Here is a 23,441-nt window from a genome sequence, read left to right on the forward strand (position 1 = left end):
GTCTGGGACCTCCCACAGCTATTGCCACAGGGAAATTTCGAAGTTTTGCTTAGACTGCTGAAAGTGCCAACAGGGAAAGCAAATATTTGTGTGTAAGACTTAACCCCAAAAAGATTAAGTGCAGATGGATGTCAACAGTGCCAGCAACCTGCAAGAGAAAGTGAAAACTGAGAAGAACGTAAAAACAGAATATGGAAAAAAAAAAGAAAAAGAATCAAATGCAAAACAGATTAGAAACAAATCAGGGAGAAGGCAAATTTGAACAAAGCCTTTTGCTTTAGCAAAGAAGGGCAGCATCATGGCCAACAAGAAGAGCGCTAAAGCAGTGCTCATCTGCATTAGCAGCTTGAGATGTTCTGTGGTGAGCATAAAGTAGAGAGGGAGCAGGAATGCAAGCATAAGGGATGCAGCTATGTGGGATGTTGCATGGACATTAGATACCTTTGGGAAGTGGGAGGGGTCCTGGAGGTGATGAATACCTTACAAAGCCTTCATTTCTCACCTCTTCAGCTCTGGAAGACAACTACTAGGTGGGGAAATGGTGAGCTGTGGGATGAGGTTTGGTTTTGTGAAACTTGGCCCACTTTCTGTGGGAGGAGAGACGTGCAATTTGGCAAGAATCCATCTTGGGAAAATTGCAAGTGGTAGGGCTGTCTAGACTAGTCAGGAAGATACGAACAAATAGCTAGGAAAAAGCAGAACAAGAAGAAAAAAAGCACCATTCCTCACCTAGATGTAAATTAAGATGTCAGGGAAAAAAATGAATCAAAGCATCAAAGGATACAGAGAGAAGACACTCTTAAGTGACTTGAACTTGGTAAACAAGTGGGAGAAGTCAGACATGCCTGTCGTCAGGCTTGCATGCCACTGCTGGAAGTGGGATAAGAGATTTGTGATAGGAATGTTACAATTAATTATTATAAATCTCTTTGTAAGGACCGTGTGAGCAGCATGCAGGTGTGTGTGAGCATCTTGGCAGCCTGACAAAAATGTAATTATTGGTTACAGAGTCGAGCGATAGGGAAGCAAGTGGTATTCAGTGCTTCGTGGATCAGCAAGGTGCTAATTAGGGATTGCTGGAGGCCACCACATTTCTCGGGAAAGGAAAGCAGCACCTCCTTAAATATCTGGATGTAGTGTGGGTGGGAGTGCAGGACTTACCTGGGAGACTGCAGTTACAGAGAGGATTTCCTGACTCGGAAATCAAACCAGAAATGTTCTGTTTTAGATCTCTTTTTTTTTGGTTTGGCTTTTTTTTAATCTGCAACTGGAAATTGGTAGCAATATATGTATATGTAACCCAACTTGAAAGCATTTTTAAAACCCAAGTAAATAATTAATCTTTCCTTTACTTTGCCAGGGGTCATGATGAATTCCCCACCAGTGAAAAGGGGTTGGTTTTTTTTTCTACGAAAGATATGTACTTTCTGAGGTCACTCAGTGAGCACAAGTGATGTCTTTGGACAATTTTGTACAGGAAATCAGATCAAAGGCTCAATTGCATAAGTTAATCTGTTCTAATCAAGATTGATTTTTGTTGCTCTTAGAATCATAGAATCTTAGAATCATTAGAGTTGGAAGGGACCCTTAAAGGTCACCTGGTCCAACTCTCCTGCAATGAACAGGGACAGCTACAGCTAGATCAGGTAGCTCAGAGCTCTGTCCAGCCTGACCTTGAGTGTCTCCAGGGATGGGGCATCTACCACCTTTGGACAACCTGTTCCAGTGCTTCACTGCTCTTAGCAGTAAAAAAAGTTTTTCCTTATATCCAGGCTAAATCTCTTATTGGGCCATACTGGACCTGAACTTTCAATATATTATTTCTCTAATATTTTCTAGATAATATAAAGTGTGTTTTTGGGGACCATGCATGATGTGATGGAGCATTCAACATTCTTGCTGCAAAGCCCATCCTTAATTATTTTTGTCCATTTCAGCCATGGGAAACCTCATTCACCTCCTACAGGAATGAACAAGCAGCCTTGAAAGCAAGATTGGAAGTTGCCCTTTGCACAGTTTCACCAAGTTCAACAATAGCTGAAGAATCAGAGTGAGGAAAAGCATTGCTTTATGGAGGTTGTCTTCTAAAACCACTTTAGAACAGGAGCCTTTTAAAGCTCCCCATCAAATGCAATAAAACACCCAGTAGAGCAGTTTTAAAAACAGGGGAAAAGCAAAGGCCACGGCATCTCCATCACAGCAGTGATGGCCAAGTAGTACTTGTGAAGCCTGGGTTCCCTAAAACATGCACACTGAGCCCTTCCACGATCTTAGTACTGTTTGTTGAACTATTAAGGAAATGGGAAAGCATCCAGAAAACTGCTTCCACTCAACTAGCACTGTGAAGTTTAAACAAGGAGCAGAAAGGAGCCAGAGGTCTGCTGCACGTTGCTGACCTGCCACCAGCCAGGGACGCAGCCATGCATCATGTGGGTCCTGCCGGCCTGGCCCCATTCTCAGTGGTGTCCAGCAGCTGTCAGAAGGGATGTTGGAGGAACATCTGCTCACAGCTGCTGTGGGGAATTTTTAGGCTTCTTATGGAAATCCAGGGAGGAATTTTTGAGGTAGCCTTCAGGAAGGTTTTTCTGCTGATGATGAGGAGTGAAAGTGCCACATAACACCACATTGTCCTCAGTGACATGGAAAATCTGTAACAGGGAATTGATTGTAATTTTTCAGAGCCGAGCAATGGCTTTCTTCCATCTGTGTTCCTTTCCCCTTGAACTTTTGCAGCCTTGCAGATGCTGTGTGTGAATTATTTGTGCCTAGAGGGGTTTAATGTGTAACATACACACACTGAAGACTGAGTGCCCAGCTGCAGTTCCTACAGACACGCTTTGTTGTGGCCCTTACTGTAACTTCATTGTTTCTTAATTCTGGAGTCCAAGCAAGCTGCATTTGCGTTCATTGTGCACCATCCACAGACCATGATTCAAAACTCATCTCAGAACTGCTGATTTATCATTACTGTTGCTATTTAACATTGAGGTGAGCTGATATGGGAAGATATTTGCCCATCTTTTTATTTGAGGGATCTCTCAGTTTTCCTCTTCTATGTGTGATTTTGTGTAGACTTCATGAGGCTCACAATATCAAAATAAAGCAAAAAAAAAAAAAAAAAAAAAAAAGATTTGGAAACCTAAAGCCTTTTTCCAAATTTTTGGATAAAACTGGCTTTGTTAGCTCAGGATATTGATACACTTTGGTTAGATAAAGCAATAAAGGAGAAACACTGCTATATGAGCTTTTCTTTCATCACTGTCTAGAGTAAATGTAGGTTTGGATTTGTCCAGTCAAAAGGGCACAAGGCTGACTGCAAACCCAAGAATGAGACTGCACTTCTGCGTTCAGCTCAGCAATTGAATGAAGTGGTGTTCACGTTGGATTATCCCTATAATTTTCTTGTTTCTTGATTTTTGTTACAAATACATCAGTTTTATTTTAAAAGTCTGAAAAGGCCTTTGAATACTGAAGCTTTGAAATGTCTGGGAAACTTTCCTGCAGCAATCAAAAGCTTGTACAGGGTTGTGGCCTACATTTTCAATAGTCTTTACTCAGTTTGAGTATTCAAATAAACGACCCAAGGCATGAGCTTTCACCTATCCAACAATAATACAACTGACTTCAAAAGGTAGATGTAAGTTGTCATGTGGCTGTTGGACTAATGGCAGTTTATTTGTCTACTATCACATTGCTTTCATCTCCTTTCTGTCACCTTGCCAAACTGTTACCTGGTCATGTTGGCAAACCTTGGACTCATTGCCTTGAGTCTATAGCAGAGCATCAATTCTGATCTGCCATTTACCAGACCCTCACACAAAACAGAAGGTGGGGGCAAACTACATCTCTTGGTATTTCTGACCAGATCTGAGCATCTGTGGCTTTTATTGAATGCTGTACACCTCACGGTCATACAGATTGTGTGCTCACTGTTTCTAAGAGACCCACTTCACAACTGGATTATCAAAACAACTCTAAACAGGCTTTTAGGTGTAGACAGCAGATAGCAGAGATGAGAGCGAGTATGGAAATCCTCATATCTACTCCTAGCTTCTAGAAATCTGCCTTCTGTCACACGTAACTCCAAAACCAACATCCTTGTCTCTTTGCCTGTATTTCATGTGTGGTATTTTGGGGAAAGCTTGTTAAAGCCAAGCTCAAGTGTAGCCAGGGCTTAGTTACAAGTGCAAACATATCGTCAACGTCTGTCTTGCATTAAGATTTTTCCAGAAGGCATTTAAATACAGCCAAGGTGGCTTCACGGGATTCGCTTTCTCCCAGCACTTGATTCAACTGTTCTTAAAAAATGTGGAGTTTGGGAGAGCGTATATGTCAGCACCATAAGAATTTGCAGGGTGGGGAATAGAGGGAAATTATGGTGGGTTATTTTAAAGCCCAGCCAGCCGTCTCCTTTGCTTGAGCTTTTCAGTGAAAGTAAGAGAAACTCAGCAAGCTCCTGTAGTAGCTGTCCCTTTGGGAAGATGCCAGCTTCTATTTCTGTGTTACAATTGGATTACACAACCCCAGAGGTGTGTGGGTTGGAGTGGTTGCACATTCATCACCACCTCCCATCTGCATCTGAGCTCAGCCCTGAGACCTTGAGAGGTTGGATCAGGCCCATCAAGAAGGACAGGAGGCAAGCAAGCAGCTGCTGCATTGCGCTGCATTGATTCTGAGGGCTACTCTTTAATGAAGCTTTCCCAGCTTAATGAAGGTTTGCTCCAGCTTACTAGTATGGATATAGCCAACAGTCCTAACCACTTCTCAGTGAGTTCAATTCAAGTAGATGTAGTTAATCATCTCTGCAACCTCTGTGCTCTTCCTTCTGAACCAGACCATTGATGACTGCTCTGGTCACCTCACTGGCCCAGCATGATTTGGCCTGGTCTGGTGGAGCAAATGTGACAGAAAGGAAGGAGGAGCACAGCAGTGCCCATTGTTCAGTATCCTTTTGCTTGAAGGATCAAAACACCTTCCGGAGATGAGCAGTATAGTCTCAGCAGATCAAGAGCCTCTATGTGGTGTTTATGGAAGTTTCCAACGATTCTGATGCCTCAACCAAGCTCACCTTCATTTTATCCACTGTCAAGTGCAAGAGTTGTGTGCTTCCTCTCTCTTGCTCGTGGATTTGACAATGTATTGACCAGTTTTTAGTAACCTGCAGTTGAGCTCCTTCCTTCTAATGACCAGCTCTTTCTAGAGTGACTTCTTTTCCTGCCTTTTGCTTCTGTGCAAAGGTAGGTCTCATTTCCATTCAAAGTCTCTACAGTGCAAAGCCTTCTTTTATTTTGACACATATCAGGAATTACTTCATAAAAGCCAGTGAGGAGGAGAGTTGGAATTATCTTCAGATTTTATAACTTGGATAAAAAGTCTGGCTGCAAGCTAAAACTTGACACATAAATCTCAGCCAGGAAATAATTTCCCTTCTCTCCCTCCAATACAACAGCAAACAACTCCTCCCCTTCCCAAACACAAATTTCTCAGTTGAGGAAGGTCATTTTAGGAAAGGACTAAATAAAGAAATGTTGGTAAGTAGCAGAATCTCTGGGGTGGGGAGTAGATGGAAGGAAAAAGACTCAAAATTATGCAATTTTAAAAAATACATTATTATGGTGCTTCTTCACTTGAAATGGCTTACAGATATATTAAATGAGCAGAGTAGATCACATTTGTGTTTTCTTTCAATAACATCAGCTGCCTTTAGACCTGTAGGTGCTGAATATCAGCACAATAATGTGTTTATTAGCAACATTAAACAGACCAAGGCAGAACTGGGAGATCTTTATGTGTTGGAATCAGATTAAACAAATTTGTCATACAGCATTTCCAGCTGAGCTTGTGCTGCAGTTTGCATGTATTATGCCTAAATCACATCTAATTGATGGAAAGAGGCTTCAAATACATGCAGGAAAGGGTCTCGAACAATCCCTACAGTGCTCAATTTTGTTATACTCTCCCACACCAGCTCAAATTCCCATTAATTTCTGTTGCAGCCAATGAATGAGAATAAATATTTCCTGTCCTTTCTACAAAAATCCCTTCTGTATTTGTCAGCTTGCTTTTCTGATGTTTTGTTGGTATGTAAGTACAGAAGAGGTGAGACCATCAGCATGTTAGTGCCCAAGTGCTTGCACCTGTTGATCAACATGGACTAAAGGACAGTTAGTTTATTCATCCATATCCTAATGAGAGCTATTGCTGGGAGTTTTTCCTTTGATCATGCTTGAAAATTTTGGTCTTGGGGCAATAACACCCAACCATCTACATGCATCCTCTACCAAGTATCTCTGGAGCCAAGAAGAAGCATGAACATGCCTAAGCCCTTCCAGTGCCAATGTGTCAATGACCACATACCTAACAGAGGACACAGTTGTCCAATCCAGATGACAGATAATTATCTGACAGTGCTTAGCCAACAAATACATGGCTCCAAGAAGGTGTTTTTACAAGGAATTAAATGTTTTTTGTCCTTTGTAATTGAAATAGTGCGGCCAGCAGGAGCAGAGAGGTGATCATCCCCCTCTACTCAGCTCTGGCGAGGCTGCACCTTGAGTATTGTGTTCAGTTTTGGGCCCCTCACTACAAGAAAGACATTGAGGCCCTGGAACGTGTCCAGAGAAGGGCAACGAAACTGGTGAGGGGTCTGGAGCACAAGGCTTATGAGGAGCGGCTGAGGGAGCTGGGATTGTTCAGTCTGGAGAAGAGGAGGCTCAGGGGAGACCTCATTGCACTGTACAACTTCCTGAAGGGAGGTTGTGGTGCAAAAGGGTCTGGCCTCTTCTCCCAGGCAAATAGTAGGACCCGAGGAAACAGCCAGAAGTTGTACCAGAGGAGGTTTAGGTTGGACATTAGGAGAAACTTTTTCTCTCAAAGGGTGGTCAGGCACTGGAATGGCTGCCCAGGGAGGTGGTGGAGTCGCCGTCCCTGGCAGTGTTCAAGAGGCGCCTGGATGAGGAGCTACGAGAGATGGTTTAGTGCTTGTGGTACTGATAGGAATGGGAGGGTGGTTGGACTAGATGATCTTGCAGGTCGTTTCCAACCTTGTGATTCTGTATGATTCTGTGTGACCAGGCATATGTAGAACAGCACTCCACTTTCATTCACTTGACCAGGTGCATGCTTGCCCTGCAAGACAGACAGAAACAGAATAATCATTATTTAATGCCACATAGATTCCTCTATCCAGTGTTATAAACCTCTGAGAGCGCAGCCCTATGTATGACCATCTACATCCCATTCTCTTCTCTTCAGCAGAGAATAAAGTTTCAGCACATTTAACAAGATTACCTTTGTCTTTAAATAAGACTTAGAGCAAATTCTTGGCAAATGAGACATGTAGGCAGATTTCCAAAAGTGTCCCCATTTTGAGTAGGATCGTGATCTTTCCATCTCTGAAAATTCCTCTTGTCTATCTCAAAAGTGACACAGAACACACCCAAAACCCCTGGATGCCACTAACCTGTCTGACCCAAACATTCACACCTTCTCCTTTCCTCTTCTTGGATAAAGTGATTTTAAATGCCTTAATCTGTGACATGACTGAGAGGCAGATTTTGTATTACAAACTTCTATTGACTAAACTTCTAATTATTGAAAGCTCAACCTGTCATACACTCCAACGCTGGGCAATTTCTGCAGGATCCTTCCTGGAAAATGAGTTTCCAGATTGCTGGAGGCAGGGATACCATGGCAGACAATGTACAGCATTACCATTCATGGAAAACTGTGTGTTCTAGTCTCAACCTCTGAATTTGCACAGGGAAGCACTGAGATCACTCTCCATGAAACTGAAGAATCTGACCACAGGTCTTGGCTCCCCTATTTCTTCCATCCTTGCACCATCCAAACTCTGAATATAGACTTTCCTAGTTTATGAATATATCAGCTCAGAGAACTCTCAAAATGACATATTTCCTGTTATCCCTTTTAGAGAGAGGAAATGAAGCACGGGGAAACTAGATCTTGCTTTTCCACTAACTGAATATTGCCCTTTCTGTAAAGGAGACATCCAATTCCTTTCCGCCGATTAGGACACTCATTTTATCTGCCCGCTTTGATTAGGTGTGAAGAGTGTGTGTTGCTTAATGAGAACAAGCTGTTCAGATAACACAGCTCAAAATAACTGCTGTTTTGCTGTTCCAAAATTACCATTGCCAAAAGACAACAGAAGTGTGCTAGTTAAGACAGTAGACTGGAGCCCAGGTCTGGATTTCTTCACAATGCATTTGTTGTTGTTCTCTATTATTACTGTGATGTCAGATGTATATGGTTTTGTGTGGATGGTTTCTGGTGCAGATGTTATAAACTGCTACTGGCGGAGCGGTGGGAGGCAATTCAGTTCATAGAGTCATAGAATCATAGAATTATAGCATCATAGCATCATAGCATCATAGAATGGGTTGAGTTGGAATGGACTTTAGATATCATCTATCCAACCCCATGCCACAGGCAGGGTTGCCAACTTAGGCACTAGATCAGGTTGCCCAAGGCCCCATGATGATGTTCCATCCCACCTGACCTTGAACACCTCCAGGGATGGACCTTGAACACCTCCTGGGAAGACTGTGCCAGTGCCTCAACAATCTCATCTACTCTTTGGTACTGTCCAGGTCCTGGCTCTTGTTATTGCTAATGGGGTGCAATACAAAACTGGTGAAGCATATTTATCTTGAGTGTCAGAGAACTGTAATAAAAACAAAATAAATATCTACAGGATCTTCAAACTGTTAGAAAAGCACATACGCAAATGGTAGTACAGACTTACAGAGACACAGTTGATACCTACCCATAAATATTTAGTCAATAATAAAGCAGACTTTACAGGAAAGAGCACGTGACAGCAGGATCTTACCAGAATTTACAGATCACGAGGCAATTATTCACAAAAAAGAAAACAGGGTTGTGACTGAACATATTTCTCTTTCTAAGCTCAGAGGTGTCACTGTGCACTCACTGTGCAGTGCTATGTAATTATCCCCCTCCAACACACTTATTAATTTAGGATTAAACAGCTGAGAGCCACTGTTGTTACACGAATCAGCAGCTGAGTGCATGCCTTCCAATTTTGGTTCTTCTTAGAGTTTACCACATGGCACTCATCAGCCTGGGGACAAAGTGTCCAGAGCTGCTATGGCTGTCACTTGAGCAGCTCTGCCTCCTTCATCACCTCTCAAAATCAGGCTGGGATGAGAGCTGCAGGCTTATGTGCACTGGGGAGACTCACCCTTATTTGGAGACCTTATTTTCTATGGACATTGTAAGCCATCCTGTCTGAAAAGCTTTTCTCTGTAGAAGGCATTAAGTTGCCCAGCATATATTTCTGTGTGTATATAAAGCATAGCAAAGCTAAAGAGAGAGACTTGAGTCATTAAATATGACTGTTTGTTGCCATGACCCAGCGTTTCTAGGGAGAATTCAAATGCTGGTTCAGGAGCAGGACCCTATTGGAGGGTTACACTGGAGTGAAGCAGCAGCCTTTGACTTCTATGGAAAGTAGAAATTAATTCCCTGAATGCTTGAGGCCATTTAAACTCAGGCAGGCAGGATCCCTGAAATATGGCACCCCAGAACCTTTCTATCGAAATCTGCCGTGATCAGAGCAGTCTGCTGCCCATGTATTGTATTCAGGTTGTCTGGAGCCACTCAGGATTTACAGCCCATGCAGCACTCAGAGCTGAAGACAGCAGGACGGGACTATCAGAGAGCAGCAAACTCATCAATCAGATTTTAGTGCCCTCAGTTTGTTATTTGAAGCTGCTGATTAGTCTCCCCAGCATTTTGCCTCCTCAGCTTCTCTCTCAGCATGCTGATGCTAGCCAGAGAGCACCTGCAGATTGTACATGTTTGTTTTGCCATTGCCTTTCCCACTTTCACTGAAGCTTTTCCACTTCACCTCTGTGGCAGCCTGTGCCCTGAATTAATAACAAGCCCTGTTCTCTGCTTTGCCTATACATGTCATCACCTCTCGCTCTGTCACCTCTGGTGAGCATGCCTATCTTTAGTAGGCATGGGTGGTGGGTTGATGGTTGGACTACACAATCTTAGTGGACTTTCTCAGCCTTTATAATTCTATTATTCTCTTCTGCTTGGAAGGAGCACAGCCACCAACTCCTTGCTGAGGTCTCTGGATTGGGTTGGGCTCATGGTGTAACTCAGGAGCTTGGTTCCCTGCAGATGCAGATGTCCCTCATCAAGCCCCTATCCTTCATCCAGGCTGATTTCAGTGCCATTGCTCTTGATCCTGTTAAGGTTTCACATATCTCCATGCTTACTGGGAAAGGCTTTGGTAGAGTCCCTGTGCTGCTCCTGCCATGGCAGGGGCATCTCCAGCTGTTTGCATAAGCACCACACCGAGCTGTATCCATGCTATTTCTAGTGCTCACTTTCCTTCTCTGAATGAGTTGTTCTGACTCATCCTCCAGAGGAATTTCTTTTTCTCCAGACTGTCAAAACAAACCATAAACCCAATGTTTCCTACTCAGGATCTAGGTTAGATGCATTAAGTAGGGTGATGCAAAGACTCTCGAAAGAGATGCACCAAATCCAGCCAAATGCAGGTTGGAATGCGTCCTTTTAACCCCCCCTGCTTCCCTACACCCAAGTGGATGTGACAAATTAAGTAAGATTTCTATGGCCTTTCCCCTATCTGTTTAGGAGTGATAAGGAAGCCCTGGCTTCCCAGAAACATTAGAAGATGGCAGGTTGCCTCAGAACACCTACTTCTGCTCTTCAAAATCCAGAAGCTTTTCTGCAGCAGCAGTGCATGCAGAGTTTCCATCTGAACCTGTGGCCAAGAAAATCCTATCTGTTTGTAGAGGCAACTCAGCTGCAGCAGCTTATGTGAAGTATGAAGCCAAAACATCCAGAGTGGAGGGATTTATAGGGGAACATGACTTTTATAGATGTTGTGTTACTTTAAACATTTGCCTTTCTCAGCATGGGTTTTCCCCCTGTGCATAAAACTTGCCCAAAGTATGATATATGTGATAGGAGGAGATGTGGACACCACTTAAAGCAAATGTCCTTGCTTCTGTGACTGCACAAGAGATGTCCCTGAATGCATTGTACTCACACTTTAAGCATTTGCATATGCCCCTGTTGGGATTTGCTCTGCTTCTCTCTCTCCATTTGGCCTCAGAAGTGACATAGGAGCAAAAGTTTATGGATGTGCTGGCTGGGAATAATAAGCCCAGGGATGGGGAAGTAGAGGGGCTGGGAGACGCCTGCTCTCTGACTTCTCAGCATAGAGTATATAGGCACTCAACATCCATGCTCTGAACCTGTTGGCTGTATAACAGATTGCTGGCATTGCCTTACTCACAGGGGTTTTGAAGTCTTTGTGACCTCAGTCAACCTTGTTTCCACATTGCTCAGTCCCTGTCTTCTCTCACCTCATTGCTCACAAATGGAAATAGTTTTAGAGTAAAAGAGGAGAGATTTAGACTGGATATAAAGAAAAGGTTTTTTAAAATAAGGGTAATGAGGCACTGAATTGTGCTATCCAGAGAAGTGTATGAGTGCCCCATCTCTGGAGACATTCAAGATCAATCTGGATGGGGCTCCAAGCAAACTGATCTAACTGTAGGTGTCCTTGTTCACTGCAGGGGAGCTGTGACAGATGCCCTTTAAAAATCCCTTCAAATTCAATTCTATGATTCTGTGATTCTGCAATCGCATGGCTCTTGAGCTTTTGTGGGACTGCAGGCACAGCTGATCTGCAGACACACAGGATCTTGGTTCAGCCACCCCAGTCGTGCCACCACCCATATCTCCCACTCTTTTGTACTGCGGACAGCAATGGTTAATCTAAATGTGAGCCAACAGACATCCAGGCAGCACCTACCACTCCAAATCATTGAACACCTCTGCTGGGGCCTCCAGAGAACTCCTACAGGCTGTAATACGTTGCTCTGAAGTAAGTCACGCTTAAAGCAAACATTCACTGGAACAGGCTACCCAGGGAGGTGGTGGAGTCTCCTTCTCTGGAGATGTTCAAGACCTGCCTGGATGCCTACCTGTGTGACCTGGTGTAGGGAACCTGCTTTGGCAGGGGGGTTGGACTCGATGGTCTCTGGAGGTCCCTTGCAACCCCTACAATTCTGTGATTCTGTGATTCTGAATCCGGTGTAAAGTTGGTCTAAACAAATACAATCCTCATCCAAATGAATATTGATGAGGATAACTTGGTTTCTGCACCAGTTGATGCTGGTTCTTAGCTTAAGCTGCATCTAGAATTGCAGGTAACTTGTGATAGAATGAGAGGCCCTAAGTTGCACCAGGGGAGGTTCGGGTTGAGTGGGATTGAGTTGTAAGTTGGAGTAGAGGACCTTAGTGGTCTTTTCCACCTTTAATGATTCTGTGATGCTTCAAGGGATGATATATTTGAAAATATCATACTTCCCTCAGTGTTTTCCTGTTAAATAAGGGTGCACTTTTAACAGGACCATTAAATTAACTTCCCAGGAGCTATTGTAGCATGGGGAAGAGGTGAGCTCATTCAAAAACCAACACAGACATTTCAATAGCAATAAGCAGTGCATAAACTGCCATGCACTTTGATCAGCCATGTCCTGTTTCCCTGTGTTCTCATCAGTCAGAGGGAAAGACACAATCAATTTTGTTTCTGGTCTTGCCAGTTGTATCCTTTCCTTGATATTTAATTAACTCACTGTGTATATATGTAGGGGGAATGGTGACCTAATCCTATTGAAATACATGCCAAGCAAAACAAGGTTAGGTATAGACATGGTCGCACAGCAACTTTCAATTAGGGAACAATACGCTTGAGGTAAGGTATGTTGGCAAATTAGTTATAGGCATATCAGGGCTAATTAGCTTCATTGTGACAGTACTAATACCTTGTGGGGAAAAGCTGAGTTAGAAATTAAAGTGGATTGCGAGTTTTGGAAACTTTGATATCTGTGGAATTGGAATGTTTTTGTACAAGCTATAGAAAAATAACCTATTTGAGAGTTTCGAAGCCCAACTGAAACTTCTATGCTAACTCTGAGACAAAAATGACTGGGAAAAAAAAAGCAACAATTCAGTTGTTATCAGAATTTGAGCTGAGCAAAATGCAGAAACCCATGAAGCAGCACAGCTTGTGAGGCAGACCTACAAACTCATTCTCCACATCTAAATTGCTTCCAGCAGCAAAGATGTGTTTACTTCCTTATTAAAAACATGACTTAATCTTGTCTTCACATAGTTTTCCTTTAAGCTCAGCAAGGTTGAGCTGGGTACTACACTTTTAACTTCACTGTCATTTGCTTATAACTAGTCAATTAAGAACTAATGCAAGGCATTCCCCAGGAACAGGAAATATCAGGAATATCTCCTAGTTGTGACAGTGCTCAGAAGGAACCAGAGGATTGGATTGTAGCTGTGCTGCCAAGCCTTAGAGCTGGTTTGTCCTCTGTGTGTGTAACCCCTGTGATGGAATGGGGAGAGCCAGGAGCAGTGGCATGGCTGCTCTCTGCCTTTCCATGCACTTGTCCCTATGGTTAGTTATTTCACTGACCACTCAGGGTACTTTTAATGGAGAAGGGACACAGGTCTCAGCAAAAACGCTGTCGAGATGGAACCACCACTGTGGAAATCATAGAATCATAGAATGGCCTTGGTTGAAAAGGACCACAATGATCATCTAGTTTCAACCTCCCTGCTATGTGCAGGGTTGCCAATCACTAGACTAGGCTGCCCAGAGCCACATTCAGCCTGGCCTTGAATGCCTCCAGGGATGGGGCATCCACAACGTCTCTGGCCAAAGAGATGGACCCCTGGAGTGGCCATGGGACCCTCCCCTCCCCATGCCCTGCTCCACCTTGGATGCCCATGTGCAGCCCAGCCTTGAGCTGGGAGGGTGCTGGCAATGCAGGAAGCACAAGGTATGATGGGACTGAGCACCAAGCACTGAGCCCAACACTCAGCCCTTACTTCTGCATCTCCAGAGAAGCAAGGAGGAGGATGGCTGCTCCTGCTAAACTACTTAGATGTGGGACTTGGCCACTCCCCTCCCAGATCCACCACCGCATTCCTGTGGCATCTAGGGCAAATTGCTGAGAGGAATGCTTTCAAAGGAAATAAGACAAGTGTGCAGCCTTTCCACCTCCAAGCAACTGGAAAAAGCAGCCGGCTGGCTCCTGGTGCGCATCTCTCACCCACACAGCTGCCTGTGTTCAGCAAGGAGAGGGAAGGGGCCTGGAGGTGTCCCAAAGTGAGGTCTTGCCCTCATGACGTCTTTTTCTCTTCCTAGAGACCCTGTCTCCCACTGGCTGTGCAGGGAATTTAAGGATTTGCTGTCAGGACTGACTTATCTGCTCACTTGGCACCAGTGAGATGCCTGTAGTAGGCAGCCTGGCTCATACTCTGCATCTTTTTTTCCTTTCCTATCTTCTTGGTTTGTATGGTTTGTATGGTTTCTTTCCTCTTTAAAGCATCTCCTATTTCCTTTGCAAATACAAGGAATAATTCAGTTGGTTCTTTCCTGGGTGTTGACAGTGATCAAGGCAAGTATCATGGAGTTACATTACCACCATCATCCCCCATCCCATCAGAAGGGACTGGGTCAGGCTGTCACCTGGTATCTTCACATCCTCCCCCTTAGCAGAATCCCAGGCTTCAGGACTCACTTTATCCAGGGGAAGCAGAGCCCAGGTGATGCTCTGTGTGTAGTTTTGGAGCTAGAGACCTCTATCTAGGTATCTTCAGTGCTGAAAGTATTTTTATTATCCCTAAAGCACCTCCAATCCCCCCTTTGTCCTCCAAAACCATCCTAGTCTGGCTGCAGAGAGTCAAGGGCTGCAAGTTTGAAGGGCAGGGTTTTAAAATGGATGCTTGCCATACCCACTGATGATGAGAGCCATCAGATATTCAGACACCTTGCCAGAGAGGAAGGTCTGGTTTTTCTTCATTGTGGGGAAGGATCTTCTTTGAAAAATCTGTTGTTCAGCTTAAGGTCATTGCTTAAAAAAAAGCTCTGAAGGAAAAGAATAGACTGCAGGTGTTTTTCCTTCTGAAAAATAATCTTCCCAGTAAATTAACCATCCTGTGTGCTGAGTTGGTACTTGGTGGACCTGCTGGCACTCAAGTTTTACGTCACAGCTTGTAAATACCATAACATTTTCCAGGGAGATGGTCCACGGTCATCTGCTCAGGGGAATGTCAAGGCACAGCATCAGCCAAGAGACCTGCCAAAACATAGGCCAAGAGCTGCCCCAGCAGGCCCTTGAGTGATTCTTCAGGTGGTTTTCCACCAAGCAGCAGCTTGATGCAGACCAGAACGAACAAGGCTGCTTTAACAGTGCTCTGATTAGAGAATATGGGTTTACTTCTGTTCCTCCAATCTCCAAATATCCTTATGCTGCCATTGCAGCTTCCCCTGGGTAGCTAGTGATGCCAGCTACCATTTCGTGGCTTTCTGGATGCAATCCATTTCAATCTATGCAAGTTACCTAGGCAATAGAAAGGGTCCCAGAAAGTGGGCCTCTCAAGGTAAGTGTATAAGTCAGGCTAGAAGTTTCCCTTTTGACATGGCCATTTGTCTCCATTGATGATTGGGAATGTTGAGATTACATGTCCTGACTGGCTGCCTATTAGAGGTTTAAAATGAAAATCTGCCTTTAGCGAGCAGTGGAATGGGAAAGAAAGAAAGACATTGTTTGCAGTGCCAAAACATGTCGTGGTGGCTGTAGGCTGGTAGAAGCTCTGCAGACAGTGCCTCTTATCCCACTGAATCTCTGCTTCTGATAGTTTGAATTAACTGATAGCTTATGCCACAGGCCTTATACTTCCCACAGTAAATAGAATCATAGCATCATTAAGGTTGGAAAAGACCACTAATGTAATCTAGTCCAACCATCAACTCATTACTACCATGCCCACTAAATCATGTCCATTGTGCAGAAATGCTGATCCAGTTATCCTTAGAAGAACAGGCACCACCATTTCTTTTTCTACCCAGGTCGTACTTACCCTGGTGTTCTGTACAAAGCAAAGGAAGGAAATAGCAGTTTATTCCCATTAATGACAGTGCTGCTGGATTTGCCTTCAGACCCTGTTTCAGAACCTCTGAAAGGTGCAGCCTTGCAGCAAGCACTAGTAGTTTAACCAAGCTTCCCCAGCACGATGGTTTAACAGTGCTGACAAGGGCTTTTCCACACTTCAGCAGGAGCGTTATTCTTGGCTGAAAAGCCCCAGTAACTGGAGGTTAAGTGACTCCATCCCAAACCCCATCTGGCAGAGGGTTGCCAGATCCCTCCTCCTACCCCTCACCACATCATCTCTCTGTCCATCCAGCTTGCTTGCTCCCACTGAACCTACCCAAAGAGGCCAAACAAAAGGAGAAAGTGATGCTCACAGTCTGAAATTTGGTGATGGCAAGGTATGGTTCAAATGGAACTGCTGCTGCCAGGAGAGACAAGGTTTGCCTGCTTGAGCTGTGTCATGTCCCTGCTAGTTTCACCAAGAGCTTGTCTTGCTGAGCACACAGAAGGGCTTGGGGAAATAAATCCTGGTGGAGTTAAAAAAAAATAAAGAGCTATGTTTGGCTTCAAAGCCCCTCTTGAGAGAATGCATGAATTATGGCTCTCCTGAGATTAATAGAGCTGGAGCAATATGCTTCATGTTGCATAAGGTTTCAGTTTAAGATGTTTTATATAACATTGACAGTGGTAAAGCACAGAGCAGTGAGGCAATGTGCAGCAAATTCAGACTTTTACCTTCGCTGCAGGACAGATTTGCAGAAGGGGAGAGAGAAAGGAGAGCAGGTTGGGGTTGTGATGAACTGCTGGGGTGCAGTGTGCAGGAGGCTTGGCAACACAGCAGAAAGACTGCTTCCAATCTCAGCCTTTGGGCTGTGTCTCCATTGGATGCTCCCAAAAGGTTGTGTTAGGGTGATGATCGATCTGGGGTGCTGAGGGAGCATCCCATGCTAGTGCAAGCACAGTCAGCAGTATGGGTCCTGAAAAAATTATGGGGACAAGAAACCAAAGTGACTTATCCCTGGGTCTTTTAAAGGAATGTCCTGCTCATGCAGGGGAGATCAGGTCTTACAGACATGCATTTGAAGATGTTCCCATGGTCATCTTGGCTGATGAAACACAACAGATATCCACGTCCAAAAACTCTGTTTGATGTGAAAGATATTTTTAGAAGATCTCAAATGAAAGATTTCTCCATAATCATGGAGTCATTAATGTTGAAGAACACCACCACAATCATCTAGTCCAAATGTCAACCCAACTCACCATGCCCACTAACCCGTGTACTTCAGTGACACATTTACACTTTTCCTGAACACTTTGAGGGATGGTGACTCCACCACTTCCCTAGGCAGCCTGTTCCAATGTCTCACCACTCTTTCTGAGAATAAGTTTTTCCTCATATTCAATATGAATCTCTCTCTGTGCAACTTAAAGTCTTTTATCTCTTGTTCTAAATGGCTCTCCAGTGCTCTTTAGCAGTGCAACCCATTGGGAGTATGCATTAGGAGCCGGCTAGATCTCAACTCCTCTTCCTTCAGTAGATGATGGTCAAAACTTGGGTACAACTGCTGTTTGAGTGACTTGAGCTCAGCAACACTGATTCCAGCCATGTATGGACAAATTGTGTTGGATGAACACTACCATCATGCCTTTGTCCGTGGAAGTTTTCCCATCCACTGTCTCATTCTAACGACGCTTACAGAATGCAGGTATGTGTGCCTGTCAATCAGACAGAAATTCTTACATGTGTCGATTCAGACTATCTAGCAAAGGGCTCACATGCCTGTAATGTGACACTCCAAAGATCAGTTTGATGTAATGCAGTGATGATTTGTTTGGCAGATAGACTGACTGTGTAAATCATCTAGATGTGGTGAAACTTATGACCGGGTGTATTTGTGACAGGATGTTTCAGACAAATGCTTGAATATATGTAATTTGTGGTTCCACAACTGTATGCTGTCTGGGCTAAATCCTAAGGATGTGTGTGGATCTTTTTGTGCTACCTTTTTTGCTACATCTTCTTGTTCTGCTCTGGATTTGTTTAAATACCACTGAGGATGGCTTGCTGACCCAACTGTGGAATATACAAATAGAGACGTCCAGAACAAACAAATCTTCTGTAGGTCCTCTCATAATGTAACTTCTGAAGGAAATCTTGAAAAATAATTCACAGATTTGTCTGAAGAACTGTCTTCACTTCCCAGGTCTATGGGCATATATACCTTGTTAAGTACAGCAGTTCAGATTTATTGCTTAACTCTCTGCTGCTGATTCTCAAGTGACTTAGCTTGCTGGATGAAGATTTCAGTATCTTTTAAATGTGATATCAAAAAAAAAAAAAAAAAAAAAGAGGAAAAAAACTCTCTAGTGTACTTGGCATGACAAGCTGCCGTGGGGAATGGGAGCATGAATCGTTCCTAGAAAAAGAAAGTCAGTTCTTAGTAGTTTTAGCAATGCTTTTGGATTAAAGCTTGATCTTGATGTTCATCAGTGCAAACTCTGCACATTTGCACATACGGACTCGTGAGACTGGACAAAATGGGGTGTGAAATTCCTCTTTATAGATATGCTCGATAGGAAGGACTGCCCAAAGTGGGGATATCTCAGCTGGCAATCAACAAAAAGTTTCGAGTAGCAACATGAACCAAGGGCTGGCTTACTCCTTACCTATTTATTCCTGGTTAATTACACTGGCTGGACTGAGCTCCAGTCTGTCAGATTTACACAGTTCTCAGCATCAGATCTAACAGTTTAAAAATAACTTGAGTGCACCCATGTGAACCGCAGCTCTGGCAGCAGCAGCAGAGGTAGGACAGCACTCACATTTATACACGATCCTTACTGCAGAGCCTGTGAAAAACACTTCTTGCAACCAGCTGGTGAGAATGTATGGACCTCTCCTTCTTGTTTTTCCACACATAGAAGGATCAAAGGAGCTCATTTTTCAGCTAGTTGTCCTGTAATTTCAGGTAGGCATCCTATTAGACATTATTATTAGTGAGGCCCTACCTTTTGCTTGCCCTGTTGGTAGGCAAAGTTGTGTGGGACTTAATTTTTATATTTTTGTTGCTCCAGTGTTCTCTTTGGACATCTCCAGGTAATTTAAACATTAAACCACTGTCTTCAGGCTGGAGAGTGAAGATCTGGAACAGGAATGGTGTAAGCAAATAAGCTGCCTGGCTTTCTAATAGTTTGTGAGGAGTTTCTAGTATCTCTGCACAACTGCCCAGCCTCTGCTGACAGGGGACAAACCTCAATGGTTTGGGAGTGCCTCTAGGGTGAGGCTAATGCCATCCCTGATGTCAGCTACCACACGTTGCCATTTCCTCAGCAACCAACCCAGGTAGATGTGATTGGGTTCAAACAATGGCACACTTCAAGTGCATGAATTTACTGGACTCTGTGATACAGCTATCAGTACATGCCTGTCCACCAGTACACAATGAGAAATGCAGCAAGTCCCTTAGGAAGTGAAATTTCCTCCTGCAAACATCTTGTCCACCCAATGGTCTCCTGTGTAGGAATTTAAATTCAAGATAAATTCTGCTTGAAGCTTTGCAAGGGTTTGGCAAACACGACAGCCAAGAGGTACCTGCTGTTTTCAAACAGCTCTTGGAATGAGCTGTGATCAAAATCAAACTCTCCCCTGTTCAGTGCAATTTCTGGTCTTCATCTGTGAACTTACAGTCTTCCTAGTGTGCATTTATAAAAGATTCCTGGTGAGAGGGTAGTCAGGGTAAGCACAGCCCTTTCAGCAAAGCCCCATGGTTCTTTTGTACAGGAAACACGAGCTTATGGCTACTGGAAGCAGTTGCTCTGTTTACCAACCATGGTTTTTGCTGCTGGGGCTTTCCAAAGCAAATGAACTTTTAGTCATCAAAGTGGACTCCCTCCCTCTCTTTCAGGTGAAACTACTACAAAGAAAGGTAGAAAAAAACATGCAGTTCTTCATCACCACACAGAGGATATACTTGTTTGCTTAGGTTCTCTGTCAGTTCCAAATGTTCTGCCAGAGAAAGCCTATCTAGGCTTTTGAACTCCATTTTTAGATCATGAATAGGTCAATCTTCCTCCATAAATTCAACTTAAATTCAACGGGCTCAACAGGTCTTTCAAAGCAGCTCCAAAAAGACACTGTGAACAATTAGTATCATTAAAATCTACAGTTTTGCATCTTAGCTGAACACAGAAGTGAAAGCAAAGCTTTTAGTAGAAGGGGCGTAAAAAAAGTCAGTAGAATTTCAAAAAAGCTGTTGTACTTTTGAAGAGTTGTGAAGTCCTTTGGGGAACACCGGAGTAAACCCTTACTTGAATAAGCTTTTGTATAAAGCTCATCTGTTCCTATTTCATTTCTTCTGTCCCCTCAGCTCATGTGCTCCTCAGTCCAGAAAGCCCTGTTTGAGGAGGAGGACAGAGTGAAGAAGCTGCAGCAGAAGGTGGCAGCATTGGAGAAACGCAACAAACAGCTGCGAGATCGGGTGAAGAAAGTCAAGAGGTCTCTCCGGCAAGCTAGGAAAAATACCAGGCACATGGAGCTGATGAACCGAAAGCTCAGTGAGAAACTTGCCTCTGCTGGTGGTCAGATCCCCTACATTAACTCTTTAAAGCAGGAGAACTCACATGCCACCTACCTTAAAGTATAATGCAAGGGTAAGAGCTCAGGCCAATGACAATGGCAAATTTTGTCTGTGTTAGATCAGGATCTGGCCCTTACACCTTGTCTATACTGCTTCAAACCTTGCATGGAAAATGAATCTGAACTTGCTCTAGACACAGTGCTAGATTAAACAGGAATGCAAACTGGATTTGTCTGGGTATTGGAGGAACGGCCCAAAACCAAGTCCATGGTGTTCTGGGTAGACATAGGGCCAGGTTATAATATAAAGCACACTGTGCTTCTTGGTCCTCTTCCCCCTGCCTCTGTCAAAAGCCCTGTGGTGGGGTGGGTGTGATGGAAGTTCTGTCAGGCACGTGACATGGGAGCAGCTCTAGGGATCTGATGCTAGCTTACCTTTTCTACATGGACTGGGCAAGCAAGTGGATGTACAGAGATGAATGCTGCAGGAAGGATGCAGGCATAAATGCTCCTTGCTCCATCATGATCCCCTTCATTGTGCCTTACGCTTGATTGAAGACTATAATCTGTATATGAGCACAGGCTATGTCCAGGACGCATAGTCAGTTTGGGCCCTTATTCAAAATGAAATGCAAATGTGCCCAAACTGTCTTAAGATTGTGTGAATATTAAGTATTTCTTAATATTCTGAAGAAAAAAAAAAAAAAAAAAACAAAAATGGAATACTTTTCATTTTACCAGGACATGCCTTAAGAGTCGTAGTAACTCCTTCAGGTGCCTTTAGTGTTGCTCAGCCAATGGAGCTGGAGAGCTATCAATCTGAGTCTGTGTCTAGGACCTAATCCAGCTCCTACCATCAGGAACAGATTTAAGCCTAGATTTAGTGGATGCTGGATCAGGTCTGATGGACGATTTCAGATCCTGTTTTCAAGCAGGTTTAACTTACAGCGTGGACAAGGCTTCAAGTTTTGTAATCACTGTTTGAGGTATAAGGGAGGTTGCTGGGCAGCCTCATTTAGTTATGTTTAGATACTGTAGAGATCACATCAATATCAACAGGGCATTAAAAATTAAGGTAGTTTATATATGTATATATTCTAAAGTCCTATAGAAAATATTTTTATTACACATTTGATATAGCCTAATTTCTTAAAATATGAAGCAAATCCCATTTCTTGGTTATCTCATTAGAAAAGTCCATCATGTTCTTTATTAGACATCTACAAAACTGAATTCTGTTGAAGCATCATAGGTTAAGGCTCAGCAACCACGACTAATATATTTTTCAGCTATGTTAATGTACCAGAGGATGTCTTTGGTCACGGTAGTTAAACAACCTTCCTTCATAACAGGGCATAAGGAATAGAAAATGAAAGAAGAGTTTTTGTGTCTTCTTTCCCTTCTCAAAATAGTTTTTCTTTCCCCAAGCATGAGCCTCAGGAGTAGATATGTCTCATGCTTTTCAACAGAGCAGAGAGTCCTTGCTTAGCATCAGGCAATACTGACAATTTACCAGGGCTAAACCTGATTTATACATGATAGACCAATCCAGATTAACTTTAATATAGAGGAAAGGTCCTCAGAAATAACAGTGTGGAAACCACCATTCTGCTCCTAACTCTCCAGGCTTTGCCAGATCACTGCATGGTCTCCATGCTGTTTCTCAGAGATTAAAAATAGAGTATATCCAGGCTGCAGCCATGTTGGACTGTGCTTTAACTATTCCCACATTTAGGAAAAGCCCATATCAGCTTTCAGCCATGAGCTTCAGTCCAAGCTAAGCTCAGAAGTTAAGACTTGCTTTGGCTTTTAGGATGCCGCTGAGTTTAATTACCTTCCAGACTTGCTCCTTTTGGAAATAGAGTTTTCCCTTCCCCACTCTCCTCTTGAAATAATATTGGCATTTCTTAAGATTCTGACTCCTCCATAAGCTTCAAAGGCTTTGCCTACCAAATCAGCACAATTCAAGTTGCTTTATGCTGTAGTCAGCAATGCTGTTTCCTGAGAACTACAACTGACATAAGGCTTCCCTAGAAGCCATCAAGAGGTTTTAACTCTAAAATGTAAATTCATAGGAAAGTATCTAATTTTGTTTGTTTGTTTCTGGTTTCTACACTGCTGTTTGAATAAGTTAACTGTTTTTTTCCTGGAATAGGTATTCAAAGCTTGTGGGTTCTGTTGTTTGTTAATAAAAGTATTCCCCCTGTTATTCATTCATGTTTTATAAATGGTTTTATAAAGCTGAGAAAGCATAGTTAATATACTTATGTCTTCACTATTTTTACAGTTTTCCCAAACATAGTGTTGGAAACATTCTCATTTGGCTGATTACTTTTTTTAATTGATGAAAAGACTGACATTTCCATCCTATTTCATTCTAGCTGGAAAAAAAAAAAAAAGAAGTAAACCATTTTGTTTTCCTTATCAGTTTTGTGAGAATTTTGTTGCTTTGTAAAGAAAGCAAAAAGAAAATCCCTAAATGCAAAATCCAAACATAAATCAAAATGTCTCCTTCAAACAGCAAACCAAAGAACGGTGTGCCCTGTGGGATTTGGATCATTTCCAGAGATAAGAACTGGCGATCAGATCAGATCAGAAGATAACCCTCTCAACAAGTAATAGGAGATGCCAAGCCTGAATAAAAATACCTTCAAGTGTTGCTTTGATTACCTGCCCCTGATGGTGACAGTATGCAGAATAACCAAGAAGGCTGTACAGGCAGGAAACATAAGTATGAAGGAGAATTCATGTTATTTCCACCTAGTTTGGTACATCACATATAGCTTGACAGAGACACTAATTTTTAGACCCAGTTTTAAGCTATTTTGTAGCTCGAAACCCACAAAAGAGGCACAAATTCATACCATTTTCCAAAT

At 43.1% G+C, this 23,441-nt stretch overlaps 1 protein-coding gene across 1 annotated transcript in view; it reads left to right on the top strand.

Annotated features, from left to right (window-relative positions):
- The window catches only part of CCDC3 (coiled-coil domain containing 3), a 41,909-nt gene extending 19,135 nt beyond the window's left edge, over positions 1–22,774 (top strand). The window contains exon 3 of the mRNA XM_052681250.1: positions 20,357–22,774. Within this exon, the coding sequence (XP_052537210.1) occupies positions 20,357–20,632 (276 nt within the window). The 3' untranslated portion in view covers positions 20,633–22,774. The remainder of the gene's footprint in view (positions 1–20,356) is intronic.
- The last annotated feature ends 667 nt before the right edge of the window (positions 22,775–23,441 follow it).

This window comes from Tympanuchus pallidicinctus, unplaced genomic scaffold (genome assembly GCF_026119805.1).
Source record: "Tympanuchus pallidicinctus isolate F22 unplaced genomic scaffold, pur_lepc_1.0 scaffold19, whole genome shotgun sequence".
In the NCBI taxonomy this organism is placed as follows: domain Eukaryota; kingdom Metazoa; phylum Chordata; class Aves; order Galliformes; family Phasianidae; genus Tympanuchus; species Tympanuchus pallidicinctus.